This window comes from Falco punctatus (assembly GCF_963210335.1).
Source record: "Falco punctatus genome assembly, chromosome: 6".
In the NCBI taxonomy this organism is placed as follows: Eukaryota; Metazoa; Chordata; class Aves; order Falconiformes; family Falconidae; genus Falco; species Falco punctatus.
This window is the reverse complement of record NC_137585.1, coordinates 38,672,544-38,693,347: the sequence shown is the minus strand read 5'-3', so window position 1 is coordinate 38,693,347 and position 20,804 is coordinate 38,672,544. Positions and strand designations below refer to the sequence as shown.

The 20,804-nt window shown below is 45.9% G+C and overlaps 1 protein-coding gene across 1 annotated transcript; it reads left to right on the top strand.

Annotated features, from left to right (window-relative positions):
- Positions 1 to 159: 159 nt before the first annotated feature.
- WDR91 (WD repeat domain 91) lies at positions 160 to 20,475 on the top strand. The gene is made up of 15 exons (XM_080393265.1): positions 160 to 416; positions 2,184 to 2,363; positions 3,783 to 3,990; positions 4,834 to 4,916; positions 6,994 to 7,118; positions 9,082 to 9,259; positions 9,538 to 9,693; positions 12,733 to 12,932; positions 13,251 to 13,401; positions 14,841 to 14,935; positions 15,259 to 15,427; positions 16,237 to 16,345; positions 17,854 to 17,966; positions 18,719 to 18,916; positions 19,832 to 20,475. The coding sequence occupies exons 1-15, from the start codon at positions 294 to 296 to the stop codon at positions 19,994 to 19,996; spliced, it is 2,253 nt and encodes a 750-aa protein (XP_080249391.1). The 5' UTR covers positions 160 to 293; the 3' UTR covers positions 19,997 to 20,475.
- The last annotated feature ends 329 nt before the right edge of the window (positions 20,476 to 20,804 follow it).

Below are 20,804 nucleotides of genomic sequence, written 5' to 3'. Positions count from 1 at the left end.
TCAGCAACAAGAGCCGCACGTGGCGGAGAGCCAATCGGAACGCCTCCGGTGCCCGGCGGCGGCCAATAAGGAGGCGGGAAAAACGCGGGCAGTGGACGCCAGCGGGGAGGGTAGCAACGAAGAGGCGGGAAAAGGCGGGCGGGTCGTGCGCATGTGCTAGTTGGGGACTACAAGCCCCGGCGCGCCTCGCGCCGGGTGGGCGCGGCAAGGTTCGCTGGGGGCTGCGGCTCTGCTGCCGCCGGGCCGGGCTCCCCCTACCCTCGGCCGTGGGCGGGCGGCGCCGCGGGGCTCCCATGGCGGCGGCGGCGGAGCGGACGGACGAGCTGGTGCGGGAGTATCTGCTGTTCCGCGGCTTCACCGCAGCCCTGAAGCAGCTGGACGCGGAGATCAAGGCGGACCGGGAGAAGGGCTTCCGGGTGAGTGGTGGCCGCGTCCCCGCTCCCGGCTGGCCGCGGGTGGCCCTTGGGGAGGCCGCTGTTCCCGGGCAGGCCGCGGGCGCCCCTCTGCGCACCCGCTCCCGGGGCTGCGCGAGCGGGGCGGCTCTGGGAGCGGCGCTCCGAGCCCCCGTGCCTTCCCGCGGAAGCAGCTCGCTTCAGGGACGGCCGCCCCCCAGCTGCCCGGGCTGGGTCGGTCGCCGGGGCCCGGCCGGCCGCACGGGCAGGACCCTCCGCATCGCGGCGGTGGGGGCCGCCACCTGGCCCTGCCGCAGCCGATGTACGCGCGGCCGCCCGGCGGGGGGCTCTGGCTGTTGGGAGGCTCTGCGCCGCTTGGCTACGAAGTGGCGGCGGTGCAGGGCAGCGGCGGTGGGTGCCAGCCCCTCGCCTGAGCTCCCAGCCGGGGGCCGCAGCTCCCGGGCAGCCGTCCCGCGCCGGCGGCCTGCTCGGCCCTTCCCGGGCCGCCGCCTGTGCACCCTCGGCCCCCGGTAACGCGCGGGGGCTTCTCAGCTTCGTGCCGAGGGGGACGGAGCAGCCGCGCGTTCGAGTGGGCAGCGGCGGGAGGACATCTCTTTGCCTGCATATTTTCTCAGCCGTGAGACTTTTATCTGGCGGCTTTACAGCTCCGCACTGGAGTTTACATGTCTTAAGCACCACCTGCCTTGCTAGATGTGTGAAAGTTGGTGCAGAATTTGACAGCCTCAAAAATACAGTCTCAGCCCTTTGTGTGAGCTTCACGTTCCTGTAGCAGCAGTGCTGGGCACTGAATGTAGTGTTCTGAACAGTTTCCTTTAACAATAGTACAAGCACTGCCTTCATAATTCATAAAGCATATTGCTTTTATTTTAAAAAATTTCAGCACTTTGCTAATGTTTAGAGGTTGGAAAACAGTTGATTTAATTGAAACTGTATTGTCCAAGAAAGGACTGTTGGCGTCACAGACTTAGACTTCAGTTCCTTTTATCTGTAGGAACCACAGAGACAGAAGCTGGGTGATGTCCTAAGATATTAACTGATGAGGGGGAGCAAACCACATATTTGAACAACTTTGCAACCTAGAGAAAATTAAACTACCAACTTTTTTTTCCCCCCTGATGCCTGTCTTGGCCATCAGAAATCAATGAGAAAAAAACCCCAACTATTCCCACACCACAGTTCTGCTGTATTGGTACTGCAGAAGTGATTTTCAGAGTCATAATGGCAAAACCCCCTTCTGTTTCAAACTTTAATGCCAGTCTTGTTAGTAGAGGATGTTATTAAAGATAAAGGTACTTCAAAGATTGCAGTACAATGGTTCTTTCTTCCTCTTTCTGTTGGCTAAATAGTTTTTTCCTTTTAGTCTAAAAATAAGTTTTCCAGGTGCTGCTGTTGAGTTTTGAACACTTAATCACGTTATTCCTGTTTTGCTGTTATCAACTGACTTCTTTTAAAAGTGGAAAGTTTTGCTTACATGCAAAAAAACCCACCAACTGCATTAACGGCATATGATCTTTTTGTCAAAATCTGCTTGGCTATGTTCTTTCATGTCTTTTTTTTTTAAATTTTTTTTGTTTGGAAGGTGCTGCAGAGTGGAAGAATGCTAATACAAAATGCAGAGTGTTTCTAGGATTAGGAAAATAGCTAATGCATAAGTGCTGGATTGTGTTATTATTTGTGCAGTTAAAGCTTCTCAGTGTTAAGTTACAGAAAGTCTCTTGTGCTGGAAGAGCCCTCACATGACTGTAGTGTTCCCCATTTTGCCCTCTTTAGGTGGATAAGATAGTGGACCAGCTGCAGCAGTTTGTTCAGAGCTATGATCTGGCTGCCCTGCGGGATTACTGGAGTTACCTGGACCGACGCCTCTTCAGCCGTTTGGAAGATGTGTACCGGCCAACAGTGAACAAGCTGAAAACCAGCTTATTCCGATACTACCTTGTCCATACTGTTCAGGTAGTGTTTGGTTTTTTTAGGCTTCTGTTTTAAAAAGAACCGGGTCTCTGAAACCATAGCAATGAAATATCCTTGTGAACCCCTGACAGGCCTGGTGGGTAAGGGACAAGCGATTGATGTGTCGTATATCAGGAGCATAGTAAGGAATGTCACGCAGGCTTGCATGACAAGTTTGTAAGCAGGATAGGGGAGCTCAGATGAGAAATACAGTTAGTTGGGGCAAGATACTAGGATATGAAGGCAGGTCCCCCTCAGACTAGATGTTAGTCCTGCTCAGCCTCTGTTAATAACTTGGATACTGGGAAAGATCACGAGGTTTGTAAACACCTCCTTGTGGGGTATTGCCATGAGAACAGAGAAGGACAAGAACAGTGCTCAAAGCAGTCTTCATGAGTATGAAGAAATGAGCAGGAGGAAAGCCCCAAGCACCTGTATGCAGGTAGTAGTCAACTGCTCCAATGTAGAATATGGAATGATGGAGCAGGCAGCAGTAGAGCTGTTACTGCAGCGTTGGGGATCAACAGGCAGGATTGTCTGTGTTCCTTCCACTCTAACCTGCTGTCAGGACTCAGCCACTCCTTTGAGGTACCACAGTTGTTAAAGCATCAAGGGAGCTGGAGGGTCCAGAAGAAAAAAGATGACTTGAAGTTTGTGGAGGTGAGTTTTAGTTTGAGAGGTGAGAAGTGGGCTTCAAATCTGTACAAGGTATTGTGGGAGAGAAAATAAGTGAATGGTTTTTGTTTGCTTTGAATAGGACAGAAAATAATGAGTTTAAAATGGAGCAGAGTGTATCTTGTTGAAACACTAGGAAAGTCAAAGGAAACTGTTACACAGGCAGGGCTCGGACAAACAGTAGACAAATACCTGTCAGGATTTTGTGTTTCATTTCTTGTTATCTTACCTCCTTGATTTTGTTCCCTGACTGAAAATCTTTAATGATGTGTGCTGCTGGAGGAGTGAAAATCTAATGCAAATTTCTGGAAGTGAGTTTTCTCATGTTTTGTTTTGCCCTATACTTGCCCTTGGGCATACTTGTCCTGTGTTCCCGAATAATGTATCGGATGGAAACCTTTTCAGGCTATGTCTTCTGTAGATTTGAAGTCTGCTTTGGTTCTGTATGTAAATGCTGATGTTTTAGTGCATAAACTGCACTGGTTTAGCTGGAAATCAGTGTGATTAGTTTAACTTGCCTCAGCCTTTAAACAAGACTGGTGAGTAGAAAGAAGGTCAAATTAAATGCGTTTTCCTGGTGTATTTGGGGTGCTTTTGTTCCCTGATGAATCTGTTAACTCTAACCATGTGCTCTGTTGGGTGATGAAAGTAGTTGTTAGTGTGCTCATAACAGAGAGCAAATATTACTAGAACCCACGTGGTGGCATTAATGAAAGCGTGAGCCCTTTTCTTCTTGCTGTATTTCAGACCAGCCGCAATGACAAGGCGCAGGAGTTTTTCCTCAAGCAGGCCTCTGAGCTCCAGAACCAGGCGGAGTGGAAGGATTGGTTTGTCCTGCCCTTCCTCCCTGCCCCAGACTCCAACCCCACCTTTGCCACCTATTTCTCGCGCCAGTGGGCAGATACATTTATTGTGTCTCTGCACAACTTCCTGAGCGTCTTGTTTCAGTGCATGCATATCCTTTTTTGCAACTAATAGTTAAATCTCCCTTGCCCTGGTACTAGTAAAATGCTTACTATTAACAGTGGTGTCAAGAATATAATGTTGCAGAGCTTGCTGCTTTCAGGTTTGGAGCCAAGACTTAATAGGAAGCTGGTGTTTACCAGAGGATGTTGGAATAATTATTGTTCAATTATCTGATATATTATATTCCCTGGGTGCAGACAGTTGTGGTTGTTCAGCCATAGTAACTTGTCACTATGCAAGTGACTGGAAGTGCACATTTTGTTCTGAAATGCTTTTCCTCTTTGCTTGGCATAGTACGAAACAGGCATGCAACCTTGGGTCATAGTCCATAACTGAACTAGCATCTCCTGCTAGACTCTTCTGCGGGTACCTATGTTCACAACATTGTCTAGGGACAGCTCACTTTCCTATTAAAGTTCAACACTGGCAGAAGTAACTGCTTTTGTCCCCCACTACAGAGTTCTGACCTTGTTTGCTGATGGACAGGTTTACACTGCAGCTGAAATACAGATCATCTTGAACTGTGTCTTTAGTGTACACTAATGCAGTAACATAACTTGTCTTGTCTTCCACTTTGGTCATGTAAAAAGGAAGGATTTAAAAATCCTTGCAAAGTCTTATGTCAGATAGTTTGTGCAACAGTAAAGTACAAAGTTGGCTTAGGTAACTAAGCTGTTACTAGTCTTCTGACCTTGCACATAACTTCTTGTTAGTTGTATGGGCTGAGCGGCTTTGCTGTCTTACGGGCAAGTGGCTGGTATGGAGTGCTGACTTTTAGAATTAAGTCTGGTGCATACAAGTTCTTGCCTTGGTTTTCTTTAACGTTCCTCACCAGTTCCAGTCATTTTGAACTTTGAAGCTGAATGTCTCAGGAGCAGTCTCATACAAGAAGAAAATGAATCATTGCGGCATAAGGTCAGAACTGAAGTCAGTCTTTAGTTGCTGACTGTATGAGGCTCTAAGTTTTTTGTAAAATTGGTTCCATCTATTCAAGAAAGCTGTAACTGTTCAGTGCAGTTATTCCAAGTCAGATTCTCCTCTAAGGCCTTTGTTATTTTGGTTTATTTTTCAGCTGTCTCCAGCAAACTTGGGGTTGTGATCATATAAAATGTCTATTTAGAGTATTGCTGTCCCTCCACTGGAGGTGATCCTTCTCCCTGTACTGTCTGACAGGTGGCTGGATACTGTGCAAGTCAAGAGAAGCTGAAACTAGTGGCAGGTTAAGGGCATATATAGCTGACTTTGGATGTAAACTTCTGAATAGTATTTAGTCACTTCCAGATTTTAGCTGGTGGAGCAATAAAAACAGACAAAGAGGCAGTAAAACATTACTTCTGAAATGGCCACTTCAGTGTGGTTGGCACGCACCAAAGCAATTTAGATCAACTAATGGAAAAGTTGTGAATATTTTTTTTTCAACTCTAGACCTTACAGGAAACCATAAGAAGGTCTGACTGGTTCAGACAAAATGTTGCCCATCTCCTTGTCTTGTGTTTGACAGTATCGTGGGCAGATGCTTAGATGGTATAAGAATATATAACATGAGTCAGTCCCTTTCCAGTATAATGTCCTATGAGAGAGATTTTGGAAATCTGCAGTTTAAGAACTTTCTAAATTATGGATCACATGTGGATGATCATGTGCAAGTGGGAAGCCTTATTCATGTAAGCACTACTTTAGTTTCACTTCCTCAAACATAACAAGTAAAAGCTCTCCCTGCATGATTACTTCGGTAAAATAAGTTGTTTTACCTCCTGTGTTACAAAATGTTACGTTGTATGTTGTGCTTCGTGTTTCAACTCTTTTGGTGGCTGATCAATGCTGTTCATTTGTAGTAAAACTGTTGAAGTAAAATAGAATAATTGATTTCAGAAAGGAGGCTTTTTTATGAAAGGTGAGGTTTGTCACTGTACTGTATGAAGTCAGTGGATCAGGCAGATTTTGACAGGAGGATTCTGCAAAGATGGTCAGTGGATGGGAACAGCAGGATCAGGTATGTTTTGAAACAAGGCTCCTCTATTTCCTCCAATTTTGTATTCTGTACTTTTAGTAAAATTAAAGCTGTTTTGGTGTGTTGATTGATATCACTTACAGACCAGATAAGATTTCTCTGGCAAATAGGCAGACTAAAATTGGACTTTCCTTTTTGAACAGCTCAAGTCAGAAGAGCAAGCAGCTACCTACAGAGTACAGGTTTAACTCAATGCTAGTTGAAAATAACCATGAAATGAGAATCACTACTTGAAACAATGCAAATATGTAAATAGCAAACTGGATTTCTAAAGCTCCTTTTTCTTCCTGTAACTTTTTTCCTTAAATACTGTGGTAAAAGGAAAAAGAATTATATCTGAAAAACGAATGTATGGAAACAGAAAAGCCTGAGGAACTCATGTGAACAAGAGTCACAGGCATAAACCACATCTGTCACAGAAAGCTGCATCCTGAGGTTCCTCTCTGCTAAATGGAAAAAAGAAAAATATGTTTCTTCACAATGTGGAGATAAATCTCACTTGGTCATGCTTGGGAGGGAGCTGGGCATGGTGTGGAACTGGGTTTTGGGGTGACCTGATGGTGTTGTCATCAGTGCACTCTGCCAGCTCACCAAACCCTTGGCCGTGGGAAGATTACCTTCTAGGCTCAGTGCCCATACATCACTGCTGCCAGTCACATGCATTGCCCTGGCCTTGAACTGCACGCATGGGGTGGCTGATCAGCTCTGCCCTGGCCAGCTCTAGTTACCAGCCCCATTAATGTTCTTACAGCAACAGCCCAAGGAGAGGCGTGAAGGGTTTTCCTTAGGCTCCAGTTTCATGTGTGTAAAGTACTGATTGTCTTGATTACTTGGACTAGTGTGGTGCTTAGCCAGTCAGAGTGACACTATTCCCTCCCCACCCTTCTAGGGCTGTTGAAATAAAAGGAGTAAATATTTCAGCAAGTGGGAAGGAGGTGAATCTCAGTGACCCTTTGTTTACTTTGCTCTTTTCTCCCGTAGTTGTTTGCTTTGCAGGCTGAATCCTCTCGCATGAAGAAAGAGGAATTTCAGGTGGAACAAGCAGTTGTGCATCACAAGTTACCTGCATATGTGGCCAACATGGATCGGCTAGGGGACTCTGAGCTGTAAGTGCCTGCAGGGGAGGAGGTGTGGACAGGCTCTGCTGCTTTTATTGGGTCAGGGAGGCTCCTGGAGGGTTATTTACTTGTCCCCTTTGCCAGGAATCAATGCAGAAAGACATCCAGGCAGAAATTCTGGTGACCTAAGTGGGTTTAATGGGGGTATTCATGATGGGCATCTCTCCTGCCATTTGGTAGACAGATTTTTGCCAGTCAATGAGAGCCCAAGTACACATGGAAGTGATTCTGCTCGCCTCTCGGCATTACACCAAGGTGTTCTGGGCAGTCAGGGTACTAGTAGCAGTGCAATACCCTGCAGTACTGCTCAACTGAAGTGGATTGACTCTTGGTTCCTATTTACTTAGTGTCTGTGGTGCAGTAGGTGAGTGCCCTGTGTTGTTTTGAAAACGTTCTTTCTGTGTGACCCAAAAGGGTCATTCTTATGCAGAGATGCCTTCCTGCTTTTGCATAGTTGGGGGAAAAGGAGGGTGTTTTCTGTGAGGCTCAGTTATGCAGAGAATTCCCTATAAACTTGTTGCAGTTAAAGGGTGTTTTATGGTTACATCCATTGTATTCCTATCTGTGGAAACTGGGCAACATACACAGTGATACGGCTTGTGTAATTATTTAAACTTTTTTTCCCCTCCCCCCGGTACACAGTCATGAAAAGAAAGTCTGTGTTTGAATTCATTATGGTGTTGAGATGTTTTCTTTCTTTAAAAGGATCTGAAAGCAAATGTAGCTTAGCCGCAAGGTATTAGTACTACTGGGGCTTTGACTTTCTCATGTGCTTCTTTCAGTTCTATTCAGACAGAGGGCGGGTGATCAAATTATCCTGCTGACAGTGACAAATAGAAGTTGCGGCAGAGGCCACACACAAAGTCTTTGTTTTAATCTAAAAATTGTCTGATAGACTTAAGTGTCTGAACTGTCTTGATAACTGCACTGTACACTCTGCACAGGACCGGCTACAAGAGTTTAATTTGAGATTTTTTTAACTATTCAGTGTGGAAAGCCCTGATGTTCATCTGCACACATGGGGGACAGTGACATGAAGGATAGGATAATTTATTCCCATATTAATTTTTGTCAATTTGTGTTAGAAAAACTTGCCTAAGAAGTGGCATTTCTTGTGTGCACAACTTTGTCTTTTAGTCTAGGGGCCAGTTCTGATTGCTTTTTCCATGTGTGCTGAACCCAAAGCCCAACTTGGGTAGAATAATTCCTTCCTAGAAGAGAGGATGGACACAGTGAAGATGCTTGTATTCCCCTTCTCCTGGGTGCTGCTCTGCTCTGAGGAAGCTGTAGCGGAGTGAGGTCAGACAGTTACCTTCTGGGAAGCAGCTGCTGTTCTTGTCATTGTGGGTTGAGAAGGGAGGTGTGTGTAATCATAGAAATGGACCTAAACTTTCTTACTTTGGGTCTAGTTTTTGAGATGCTTGAGGGCCTGTGCTTTGAAATTGCTGAACATGACTTGCTGAATATCTGAAGATGTTCAGTAAAACACTGGATACTGAATGCATTTCAAAGTAGGTCTGTTTTATGCTTAGAAGTGGAATCCCAGCTGAATAGGTTCTTTAGAAATCTGCCTTTCCCTTTGGGTCTTTCTAAACTAACCAGATGGAGTGGAAGCAGTTTGAGGTGGCATTACAGGAGATTCAGCAACAGTTGAGCCCGCTGTTTCAATGGCATCTCTGAGAAGTGAGCTTTGGTTGTAGTAATTATGATCTGCTCTAGGCACTAACAGGATGTTTTGAAACTCTTTTTTTAAATGCATAGCAGTCCATTGGCTTGGAAAGGGACATCTGTCCTCTAGTGGTTCATACAGCTGGCACTTTGCTTGTTGGGTGGTCTTTGATCAGGCTGTCTGGCTACAATTTCATATTCTGTTTGGTGTGGTTTGTGTGTTTTGAGTTTTTTGTTTTTTGTTTGGGTTGTTTTTTTGTTCTTAATTTTATTTTTTAATTAGTGATATGACCTGCAGTCAGAGGAGTACTGCGCATTCTCTTCAGTCCCGGGGAGGCTTTCTGTCCTCTTTTCTCTCACAAAGTAAAAAGGGCCCTTCCAGACCAGCCCATCCAGGTGGGGCTTCTCCAATGCAGACTGGCAGTATGCTGCTAGGGAAGAAAGAACCAACAAATCACCAGGTAATTCTCCACTGTTTTTATTGAAAGGTGCTCGGTATCCAAGGAGTTACTTTGCAGCACAGCACTGCTTTAAGCTTTTGCTTCCACCTGAAAAAATGAAGTGTCCTTTCCTTCCTTGCAAGTTTATGCTGGGCCTGAATGCAGCACAAGAACAGCTGCTGTTATATGGGGTCTTGTGGAGGCCTTGCAGGTGCTTGATTTCTTTGCCACCTCTTTTGCTTTTTGTTCTGCAGCCTAGCACAAGTGTAACTTTGCCAAATCATTCCTCTGCCTTCTAGAGTGCCAAAGGAAAAGAAGGAACAGTGAGCTGTAAGGATGGGAAGAGCCACTTCAGTGGATTAGCAGGCGAGTCAAGTTCCCTGCAGCAGCGGCAGAAGCGCTTGCAAGAGCATGGGAAAGAAAGGAAGGAACTGCTTTCCAAAGGGACCTTTCAGGTACCAGGCAATGCCGCAGGGCTGGGAAGTGGAGGGCTACAGGGTTTTTGTAGTTTGTTGTACTATGTGGTACAACAAGTGCAAGTGTTCCTGTTACACTTCTGAGTTGCTACTCAGATCATTCTGTGTTCCTAGAAAGGAATCAGTATTGACATTTCAAATGGAAGAAGAGTTGTCTTTTGTCGTGATCTTTTCAACAGCCTGGTTGTGGAGGGCGTATGTTTTATCTGGCTTAATGGTTTTGTTCACATACTGTGTTATAATCCCCATTCCTTAGTGGCAAAGGGCTTGGCTGACCCATTCTGCTCAAGTGAGTTCTCTTCTGTGTGTTCTTATGCTGGTTTGTGCAGGCTCTCTGTGGGACAGAAGAAGTTGATAGAAAGTTTTTCTGGATAGGAGTGATGTTTGCTTTTTGGAGTTCTTTTGTACTGTATAGTGCAGGTCTGCCTGGGGGTGTACTGTTCTTTCTAATCTACTGAAATAGTAAAACTGTGTCCTCAATTTTAACTGCTGAAGGGCAGTGGACTACTTCTGTTCACCTGTATATTGTTTGGCTTTCAGCAGGCATGTGGTCAAAGGATAACAGCGCAGGAGGAACGATGGCAGCATCTCAGGCACTCCCTTGGGGGAGAAACGGTGCAGAGCGACTGTTGCCTAATAGCCAGTAGATATGGCTGTTCTGTGATGGGGAGCACTGCTTTAGAGAGGAGATAGCCATGAGGAAAAGTTCTCTCATAACCTTGAATGCTCACTGGTGTACTATCTAAAACACTTCTTAATTAAACGTTGGTCAGAAAATTGCAAAGCCCAGCTTCCCCTAAGTATCCTTTGACTTCCCTTGTTTTGTGACCTTCCAGGTTAAGGCAGTGTTTGAAGTTGATAGTATTTAGCTTTGTTCTCAATGTGTGTGAGCAAAAAGGAAACTGAAAGGTGGCAGCACTTTTTTCACATGACTGTCGTTCATTGGTTGTTATCTCTCCACATAAAATAACACAGAGGGGCATTCTTGGATTTATTTCCCAATCTTTTCTAGCTTTGTGATTTCAGATTATTTTATTATCCAGTGTTTGACCCATTGCTCAAGATGTGAAGCTACTATAAATAATGCAAGGATGTGTTAGGGAACAGGGTTTCAAAACAGTTTTGGAGCATTTAATCTTTAGAGGATGGTTTAGCAAAGGAATGCTTGCAGGTCTTTTACTGGCTTATCACAGAATGGTTTGGGTTGGAAGGAACCTTAAAGGTCATATAGTTCCAACCCCTCCGCTGTGGGCAGGAGCAGCTTCCACTAGACCAGGTTGCTCAAAACCCCATCCCACCTGGCCTTGAACACTTTCATGGATGGGACATCTACAGCTTCTCTGAGCAACCTATTCCTGTGTCCCACACCCTTACAGTAAAGAATTTATTCTTTATCTAAAGAATATCTAATCTAAATCTACCCTGTTTCAATTTAAGGCCATTTCATACCCTTGTCCTCTTGCTATGTGCCTCTGTAAAAAGTCCCCCTCCAACTTTCTTGTATGCTCCCTTCAGGTACTAGAATGCTGCTGTAAGGTCTCCCTGGAGTGTTTCCTTCTAGTTAAATAACCACAGTTCTCTCAGCCTGTCTTCACAGGAAGGTGCTCCAGCCCTCTGATTGTTTTCATGGCCCTCCTCTGGACATGTTCCAACAGGTCCATGGCTGCCTTTGGTTGGGAGCCCCAGAGCTGAATGCAGTACTCCAGGTGGGGTCTCCCGAGAACAGGGTAGAGGGAGAGAATTGCCTCCTTCAACCTGCTGGTCATGCTTCTTTTGATGCAGCCCAGGATATCGTTGGCTTTCTGGGCTGCAAGCACACATTGCCAGGTCATGTTGACCTTCTTGTCCACCAACATCTCCAAGCCTTTCTCCTCAGGGCTGCTCTTGATTCATTCTCTGCCCAGCCTGTATTTGTGCTTGGGATTGCCCTGACCCTTGTGCAGGACCTTGCACTTGGCCTTGTTGAACTTCATTGGGTTTGCACAGGCTCACCTCAAGCCTGCTGAGGTCCCTCTGGATGGCATCTCTTCTCTCCAGTGTGTTGCTTGCACCACACAGCTTGGTGTGGTCGGCAGACCTGCTGAGAGTGTACTTGATCCTACCATCCATGTTGCTGATAAAGGTGTTAAATAGTGCTGGTCCCAGTACTGACCCCTGAGGAATGCCACTCACCGCTGGCTGTTGACCACAACTCATTGAGTGTGACCATCCAGACAATTCCTTATCTACCAAGTGGTCCATTCATCAAATTCATGTCTCTCCAGTTTAGAGGGAAGGATGTTGTGGTACAGTGTCAAGTGCTTTGCATTATGTGCTGTATCTGCTTCTTGTTCAGCTTCCTGTGGCAATGGAAGACTAAGCTGCTTTCAAACACTGCTGTTTGCTGCAGTGCAAATCTTTTCTCATTCAGATACCTTCACCTCATAAAACTCGTTCTCTCTGCCCTGTCAAATTGGGTTTTAAGCTTTTGGACTCTTGTGCCAACTCTACTGTTATCAATCAGTTGGTTGCAGTGGTTGCCCCAGTGTGCATGGACTAAATCTTTGGCAGATGAGGATAATCTATGCCTGGGGCTCACCATCCAACAAGAGCTTTTGTGCAGGTTTACTGAACTGCGTATTACATGGACGTAACTTATATTGCTGAATGCAAGAATTCCTTGAAATATGTTTGTTTGTGAAGCTGTACTCTAATGGCATCAAAATGGGCCTCTGATACCAGCTGAGGTATGCCAAACAGATGTTGTGGTTCCTTTAATTCTTCCAGGAAAGTGTGTGGCTGAGCATGTGGAGGGGGGATATAAGGGACTCTACAACCAAGGAGGCCATATTAAATGGTGCAATTGTGCAGCTTGGTATCTTTGTGCTCAGAAAGGTCCCTGGCAGAAGGGGTGTTGAGCAGACAATGCTTTTGTGTCAGTGCAGCTCCTTGGATTTTTTCTCCCAGTGGGCTGGGGTGGCTGAAGAGCTTGATCTGGAGGTTCTGCTTTCTTGTATTTCACACAGGATTTCTTTTTAGGGCCAAAGTGCTGAGAAGAAAATAGATACTAGTGCAGCTGAGACAGAGCTGTGCTCAGAGCTGCATGCTGAGCAAACGGAGACTTCAACCAGGATGCCTGCCAGCAGTGCAGAGGCTGTGGGGGTCAGGCAGGAGCAGCCTTTCATCGTCCTGAGCCAGGAGGAGTATGGGGAGCACCATTCATCAATCATGTACTGCAGGTAATGGACTGAAAATAGCCTGTAGCTTGTGCAGTGAGAACAGACAGATTTTTGTGACTGACTGGAGATGTCAGCCAGGAAGAAGATCCCAGGGAAAGCAGAATGGTATTGCTTAAGGGCATTACGCTTTGTATGTGGAACTTGATGTGCTTCATTGTGCAAGTTACTGTGGACTGAATAGGAAGCGGTGCAAGGAAGTTGATTCCTGCAGAAGGAATTGGTGTGTGGCCAGGAGAGGAAGAATTACTGGGGTATCTACTTGCATCTGAGAACTTTATGGGGGGAAAAATACCCAACTGGTTTTTTTTCTGCACATAGGGTTGATTGTTCTGGACGGAGGGTGGCCAGCTTGGATGTGGATGGGGTTATCAAAGTCTGGTCTTTCAACCCTATAATGCAAACTAAAGCTTCATCCATTTCCAAATCTCCATTGCTGTCTCTGGAATGGGCAACCAAGCGTGATCGGCTGGTGAGTAGTCTGTGTGTGGAGACAGAGCATCACAGCAGATGATTTGGGGTTGTGTTGCAGTGTGGTGTATGTGAACTTCATGATAGCTGCATTGTGGAAAAGATCAGGGCAACAGTTTGTTTCCTCTTTAGTGGGACCTGGGGAAATGAAGCCCATAGGGTCTAAGAAAAAGTGGGGAGTGTGCTCTGTGTATTGAGCAAGAAATTCACCACTGGTTGCCTTGAGTCAGAAGTTCTCAAGGTGCAGTGCTGGTACAGTTGCAGGATAGAAGTAGCTCCTTTAGCAGAAGTGCCTCTCTTCAGGCAGAGCAGGTAGCTGCTTGTAAAGGCAGGCAGGCAGAGGCCTCCTGATACAACAGCCTGTGGGAACTGTCCAGCAGGAAGCTGTGGAGCTTTACTTGTAGCCTGAGCCAGAAGCAGAGAAGGAGGAGCAGGGGTGTGGTGTTGACATTCTACTTGTGCAGGTGTGAAAAGGGCTCCATAGCCAGTTTTGTATTGGTGCCTGACGAGTTGGGGGGTTGCTGTGTGCATAAGGAGCTCAAGGCTTGTTTAAATATCACAACAGTTTAAATTTTTCCTATAGCACTTTTTCTCTAGCTCTGTAACTAGAGAGGAGCCTTGAATTATATGTATTCTAAGTCCTGGAACTATTGCTAGTGTTTCATGCCCTCTCTTGGTGGAGAGACAGGGCTGTGTGAAAAGGCAGGCCTGCAACTGAGGGAATATTGTTCATGTTCTGGCACTGACGATGTGTTGCTGCTAACCCCAAAATGCTATCTGTGAAGAGCTGGTGCTACAGCTTGTCTCTTTCCTTTGCTCTTAGAAAGGAAGTTATCTGTGTAGATGTTCTGATGCTGCTTCTGCTTTGTGGAATCTATTTCCTGCTTGCTGATAGAAAGGTTCTTCTTTCTGAAATACATGGGGATTCAGCAGCAAATTGGGCTCTGAAGTGAAAAGGATCTGGCTTGCTGCTTTTTCTTTGATAATGCATCCCACCATGGTTTTACTTATTTGAATTGTAGCACCACTGATAAAGCATGTGTGAGCCCTTCTGGATGACTTCATTCTCCTCTGGATAAGAGGAGGTGACTTCTACTCAATTTTTTCTTAAACTTAGGCTGTTAATTCTTGCTCCTCTAGATATTGAGACTGCACATATATATGTTGAGCTATACTCTAGGAAGTGGCTTTTATTCCACCTTGGAGCCTATCAGATCCTTTTCTGACTGGAAAGCGATGATTTTACTTTGACTTCTGTGGCTCTGGGGTAGTCATAATCTGTGTGATACACACAGAAAGACAGGATGTACCCTAATGGAGTGATGTTTAATTGGAATGCATAAATAGAAAAAAATTTACTCTGTGGTGTTAGTGGTTGTTGGACAGCATCATTGTACTCATCACTCACCCTCCTTCCGTCTCCTCCTTGCTGGTTTCAAGCTATTGCTTGGCAGTGGGGTCGGGACAGTTCGTCTTTATGACACAGAAGCAAAGAAGAATCTCTGTGAGATCAGCATTGATGAAGACATGCCCAGGTAACTCTAGAATACTGATTTTTATATATAAATATAAATGTTGTTGGGTTTGATTATGAAAAGGTAGGTGAAGTTTACATGTTCCTGTTGCTTTCCTGCAACTGCAGGACTATAGCCTTCATCCAAATGGCAGTCCCTGTCTGAGTAGCATAAAACTGCTCCTTTAAACAGGAGGTGCTCAAAATCTGTCGAAGAACACAAATCCTGCCCTCCTTTACAGTGCACCCTGTCTTGCAGGGTCTTAACGGGAGAACTTGTAGTTGAGTGTTGGGCTTGAGGCATGTGCCGGACAGAGGTAATTCAGACTGCTTACTGTGTTACAGGATCCTCTCGCTTGCCTGCAGCCCAAGTGGTGCCTCCTTTGTCTGTTCTGCGGCAGCCCAGAGCCCCATCTCCCACATGGACTTTTCAGCAGTCAGCTCTGGGGGAAAAAGCGTGAACCAAGTTCCTGGGAAGCTGCTACTGTGGGACACTAAAACGATGAAGCAGCAGGTACTTGCTGGGTTTCTTTTCTTTCTTGGTCTGCTTGCTGAGAATGAATGTCTTCAGTTTCAATGTGTAGGAGCCCTCTTTCCAAATTATGCTGACTTTCTTTTCAATACCCCTTTTTTCTGCCCCCCCTTCCTCCTGTCTCCTTTATCACATACAGGATAAAAATTAATAATGTAAGTAGCTTCTGGGTTTGGGTGTTTTTTTTGTTTTATTGGTGTGTTGTTTTTTTTGAGGTATTCTTCAAAGTAGTCCATAGCCTTGTTTCTATCCTGCCTGCAGAGTTTGTGACTGGAAATGTTCCAGGTGGATTGAATGATGCTTTGCTGAGGCTTTCTCCAGTTGTGCTCCATTGAAGGTTTTTTTTTTGCTGCCATTTCCCCTGCCCTCCCTGTTTCTAAATGAAGTGCTTCTTTCAGAGGTTTCATCTCATGTCATCTTCACCATTGTTTTGATTTAGATGGGTCAGATTCTGGCAGGGAATCTTCATCCCATCTCTCGCCTCTACCCTTAAGAAATACTATCCCCGATGTACAGGAGAAAGCAACATACTCAAGCTAATGCCTGCCAGAAGCTGGTTTTGCAGCCTTGAGGCCATGGCCAAGAAAGCTGTGGCTTGGCTGAGGTGAATCGTTGGTTCAGTGTCACAGTAAAATGCAGCTGCCAACCTTGAAGTCTGTAGTCATGAGACATGTAGGGCTTCAAACTGGAATTCTTGCTACTAGATACAGTCTTTACTCCCTCCCCTGGAGATCAGCTCCTTAACACCCCTAGCTCCATTTCTTTGCATTAATGCAGACTTTCCCTTCCAGCTGCAGTTCTCCCTGGAGCCTGAGCCCATTGCTATTAACTGCACAGCGTTCAACCACAATGGCAACCTGCTGGTCACTGGGGCTGCGGATGGGATTGTTCGTCTCTTTGGTATGATGGAAAAGGATTAGGGGTATTGACCAATAGCTGAATATGAGCTGGCAGTGTGCCCAGGTGGCCAAGAAGACCAATAGCATCCTGACTTGTATCAGAAATAGTGTAGCCAGCAGGACAGGGGCAGTGACTGTCCCCTCATACTCAGCACCGGTGAGGCCACGCCTCAAATACCATGTTCCGTTTTGGGCCCCTCACTACAAGAAAGGTGTTGAGGTGCTGGAGCATGTCCAGGGAAGTGCAGCAAAGCTGGTGAAGGGCCTAGAGAACATCCTGTTAGGAGAGGCTGAGGGAACTGGGGTTGTCTGGTCTGGAAAAAAGAAGGCTGAGGGGAGACCTTATCACTTCCTAAACCTACCTGAAAGGAGGTTGTAGCAAGGTGGGTGTTGGTCTCTTTTTTTTTTTTTTTTTTCCTAAGTAACAAGTGATAGGACAAGAGGAAATGGCCTCAAGTTTCACCAGGGGAGGTTTAGATTGGCTATTAGGAAAAATTTATTCACTGAAAGGGTTTTTAAGCACTGGAAGAGGCTGCCCAGGGAAGTGGTTGAATTGCCATCCCTGGAGGTATTTAGAAGATCTGTAGGTGTGGTGCTTCTGGACATAGTTTAGTGGTGGCCTTGGCAGTGCTAGATTAACAGTTGGACTTGATGACCCTAAAGGTCTTTTCCAACCTGAACAATTCTATGAAACGAGGCAGTGAGGTGGCCCCTCGGTATCCCCAGCTGGCTGCCCCCAGCGCCTTTCTTCTGCAAGTAGGAAGGCAGCTGTGGGACATGCTTGAACATCAAGGTGGAAGCTGTTTTCTCTCCTCAACAACAGCTCTCAGGAGTGAATTGACATAAACTTTCTCTGGGGGACATTGACAGGTGACACTGGTAGTGCTGCTGGATTTGTTGTTTCCCTCCTGTTGAGGAGAGAGTTTACTTGCCCTTGAGCCATGCAGTCTTGGCTCTGCCATATAGTAGTACCAGTATCAGAGGCTGAGTCTTGAGGAAAGGCATTTATGTGTGATGTTCCAGTTGAAGGCAAGATCTTCACGTCGGTCCTTCCCTGAGCAATTTCTCTTTCTCAGGTTTTGCCCTTTTCAGCCTGTCCTTGTGATAAAGACAGTTTGGGCCTCCCTCTTCTGTGGATGAGGGATCTGCTTCTGGCCCAGATCCCAGGTCTGTGGGAAGACAGAGCTGGCAGCAGCTGTGAGGCGGGACAGGATGGCAACGGGAGGGGAAGAAAACAGGTGGCAGTTTGGAAACAATGCCTGCAGTTGACAGTGAGCATGTGAGCAACCCTGTGAAGCTGGAGGAAGAGGTGACTAGTTAAAGGCAATGATTTCTGTGGCCCATGTAAAAGCCACATGCTGGAGAATAAGCACAGGGTACTGGGATTGGATTGGTCTCCCCCAGGCTGGTTTAGAGGGCTGGGACAGAGAACTTACAAATGTGAAGGGCCTCTCTCAACCTCAGCTCTGTGCAAGTACAAGAAGTGTTCAGTACTGTTTCTCCCCTCAGATATGCAGCAGCACGAGTGCGCCATGAGCTGGACGGCACACGATGGGGAAGTATACTCTGTTGAGTTCAGCTGTGATGAGAACACGGTCTACAGCATAGGCGAGGATGGCAAGGTAGGCTCTGGGTGACAGTCTACTGGTCAGCTGTCAGTGTTATCCTTTCTGGGGTCTTCCCCGTATGGTGGGGATAGGAGTAAAAATACCCTCAGAATCTGGAGGATCTGCAGGCTGCTGACTGTAATCTTAGGTGTGCAGCACCACCCTCCTCCATACAGTCTCTGCAAAGAGTGGCTGGAAGGAGTATTAAGAACTAGAGCTGTCTTGGACCTTGTCTGCAAATCCTACTGCTGATGACATCCCCTTCTTAGGGGATCCATGTGAAGGTGATGTTTCTGTGCCCCTGAGATCACCACATTTGAGATCTGTTTCGCCAGGGAGCAGATCCTTGACCACTTAGCATGAATTCCTTGTCAGCAGCTCCCTGTTGTTTATAATAAAAGCTTCAATTTCTGCAGTCTTCAGCCATACATACAGGTGTGGCTTGGGGAGGGAGGGAGCCACCTGCCTGAAGGTGTGGGTCCTTGGCTGGTGAGAGTTAAGTGAATTTCTCACTGGGATCCTGCATGAAATGTAGAAGGATACATAGGCAGCAGTGCTAGTGGAAGGCAGGACATATGTTTGCATGGATAGCAGGCACTCTTTTTACAGCCTTTACAGCCTGTTTTATAAATATAGCCTCTTACACAGGTGTCGAATGCCACCTTCTGTTTGTGAGGAATAGCTGTTTTGCTTAATGTCAAATGGCCTCTCTACTGTCATCCCAGTGAATTATACTATGGGCTTTTGTCATCTTTTTGTCATTCTAGTTTATTCAGTGGAATATTCACAAAAGTGGTTTGAAGGTGTCAGAGTATGATCTTCCCAGCGAAGCTACAGGTCCTTTTGTTCTGTCTGGGTACAGTGGCTACAAGCAAGTCCAATTTCCACGAGGGAGGCTTTTTGCTTTTGACTCAGAGGGTAGCTATATGTTGACATGCTCTTCTACTGGAGGAGTAATTTTTAAGGTAAGTCTGAGAAGTGATGGGGAGTACTCTTAAGCATCCATACAAGCTTTTGTTACAAGGCTGCAACAGCAGCCACTGGAAGGTCTCAAGCAGGACCTGTCTATCCCTGCTCTGTGAAAGTTGCTGCTCAGTTTCATACAACATGCATTTTAGCAGTGTATGGTGTTTAGGAGGTGTTTGAACTCTCTGTAAGCGTTTGGCCCTCTGCATATAGCTGGAGTAGGTATGCTCCTTGTGTTCTTAAAGCTTAGCTGCAGCAGTTTTTCTTAGTGCCCAAGTGCCTAGGACAAAGTTTTGTTTTTTTAAATGTATTGATGCATGCCAGTTCAATGCAAAATGTGTAACTGTTGTCTGATGCTCGTTTTTAATCTGCCTTGTGTGCTTGCTGATGCTATGTTAGTCCCAGCCTGATTCTCTCCTCTTACTGTGTACTAAAATGAAATGAAGGGTAAAGCTGAATGGCTTCAAATACCCAAATTTCTGTGCTGCAGTAACTAGGTGGTTACTGATAGCCCTTTACCTGCCTCCTCTTGAGTCAATAGCCATCAGTATAAGCTATTGCAAGGCAGATCAGAAGGAATTTACTTTGCATCTGGGGCATTCAGAGCACCCATGCTAATGTGAGCCATATCTTAGGCTTACATGTTCCTTGTCAGTGAGTAGTCTTAGCCTGCCATGTGCAATTACAGCAGCTCGGGTGATGTTAGAAGCTGAGCTGCTTGAGAACATGTGCTTCTGTCATGAGACTGGAAATTTCTTGTGTGCTACATACAACTCAACATCTCTCTGATTTTATGCTTAGTTATGTATGCTTATAGGGATATGGAGTCTATAGCAGGCTTTGATTTCTGCAGGTGCACTGCCCCCACTACAGAAATTTTCCTCCTTAAAAATCTTATGCTTTCCTTATTTCAGTTAAATGGTGAGGAAAAGGTTCTGGAGAGCTGTCTTTCCCTGGGAGGACACCGAGCTCCTGTTGTCACAGTGGATTGGAGCACAGCCATGGACTGTGGGACCTGCCTCACTGCCTCTATGGATGGGAAGATTAAATTAACAACCTTGCTGGCTCAGAAGTCCTAACCTGGATAGTACAGAAGTGGAAGAGCAGCAAACTTGACAGAAACAGTGTTAACTCCATGGGAACAAACTGCATGGGAAAGAAGGCAGTCTCTCTTCTCATTGTAGCTTTTGCCTCTTGACAAACATTAATACATTTGCCAAAACACTGTGCAATAGAATGCCGGTATGGATGGGATCAGTGGCAGTACTGAAAAGTAAGTCTCCACTGACCCACTGTGGTAGCTGGACTCCCTCTATTAGGGAGTCTTAACTAGCACATGGCTAGAAGGCTGCTGGGATCATGTCAGGGGTTCTGCAGAAGAAGGTGAGGCTGGAGGAGGTGTGCATGAGACAGCACAGTGCATGGTGATGTCTCAAACTGCAAAGGCCAGTGCAAAACCAGAGTATTCTTTTGGTATAGCATTTCTCGATGTGCTTTTTCTTTGATGGTTTTGTTTTAGTTTCTTTTCCATAAAAAAAAAAAAATCCCTTGCACTTGATTTCTGTGCTCTGTTCAGCTGTTGTTGGAAAACATGGAGGGTGGCTGGGGCAGTGGTGTGCTAAGGAGTCTCCTGGGTGGAGAAAAAAACCCTTGTGCTTTCACCAGGCACTTCCAAGCACAGACACCTGCACACTGGGGGAATCAGTGCAAGACATCAGGAACAAAAATAATTGGCATTCATTCAGATGTATTGTGTTCCCTTGTGATAGATATCTGCTACCAGCTAGAGGAGAGATCCAGAGTCAGACTTGAAATGCTTGTGTTGGAGTTCAGAAACTACATAATGCTTAGCAGCTGCCTGGTGGTGGATAGGAGGAGGGAAGGCCA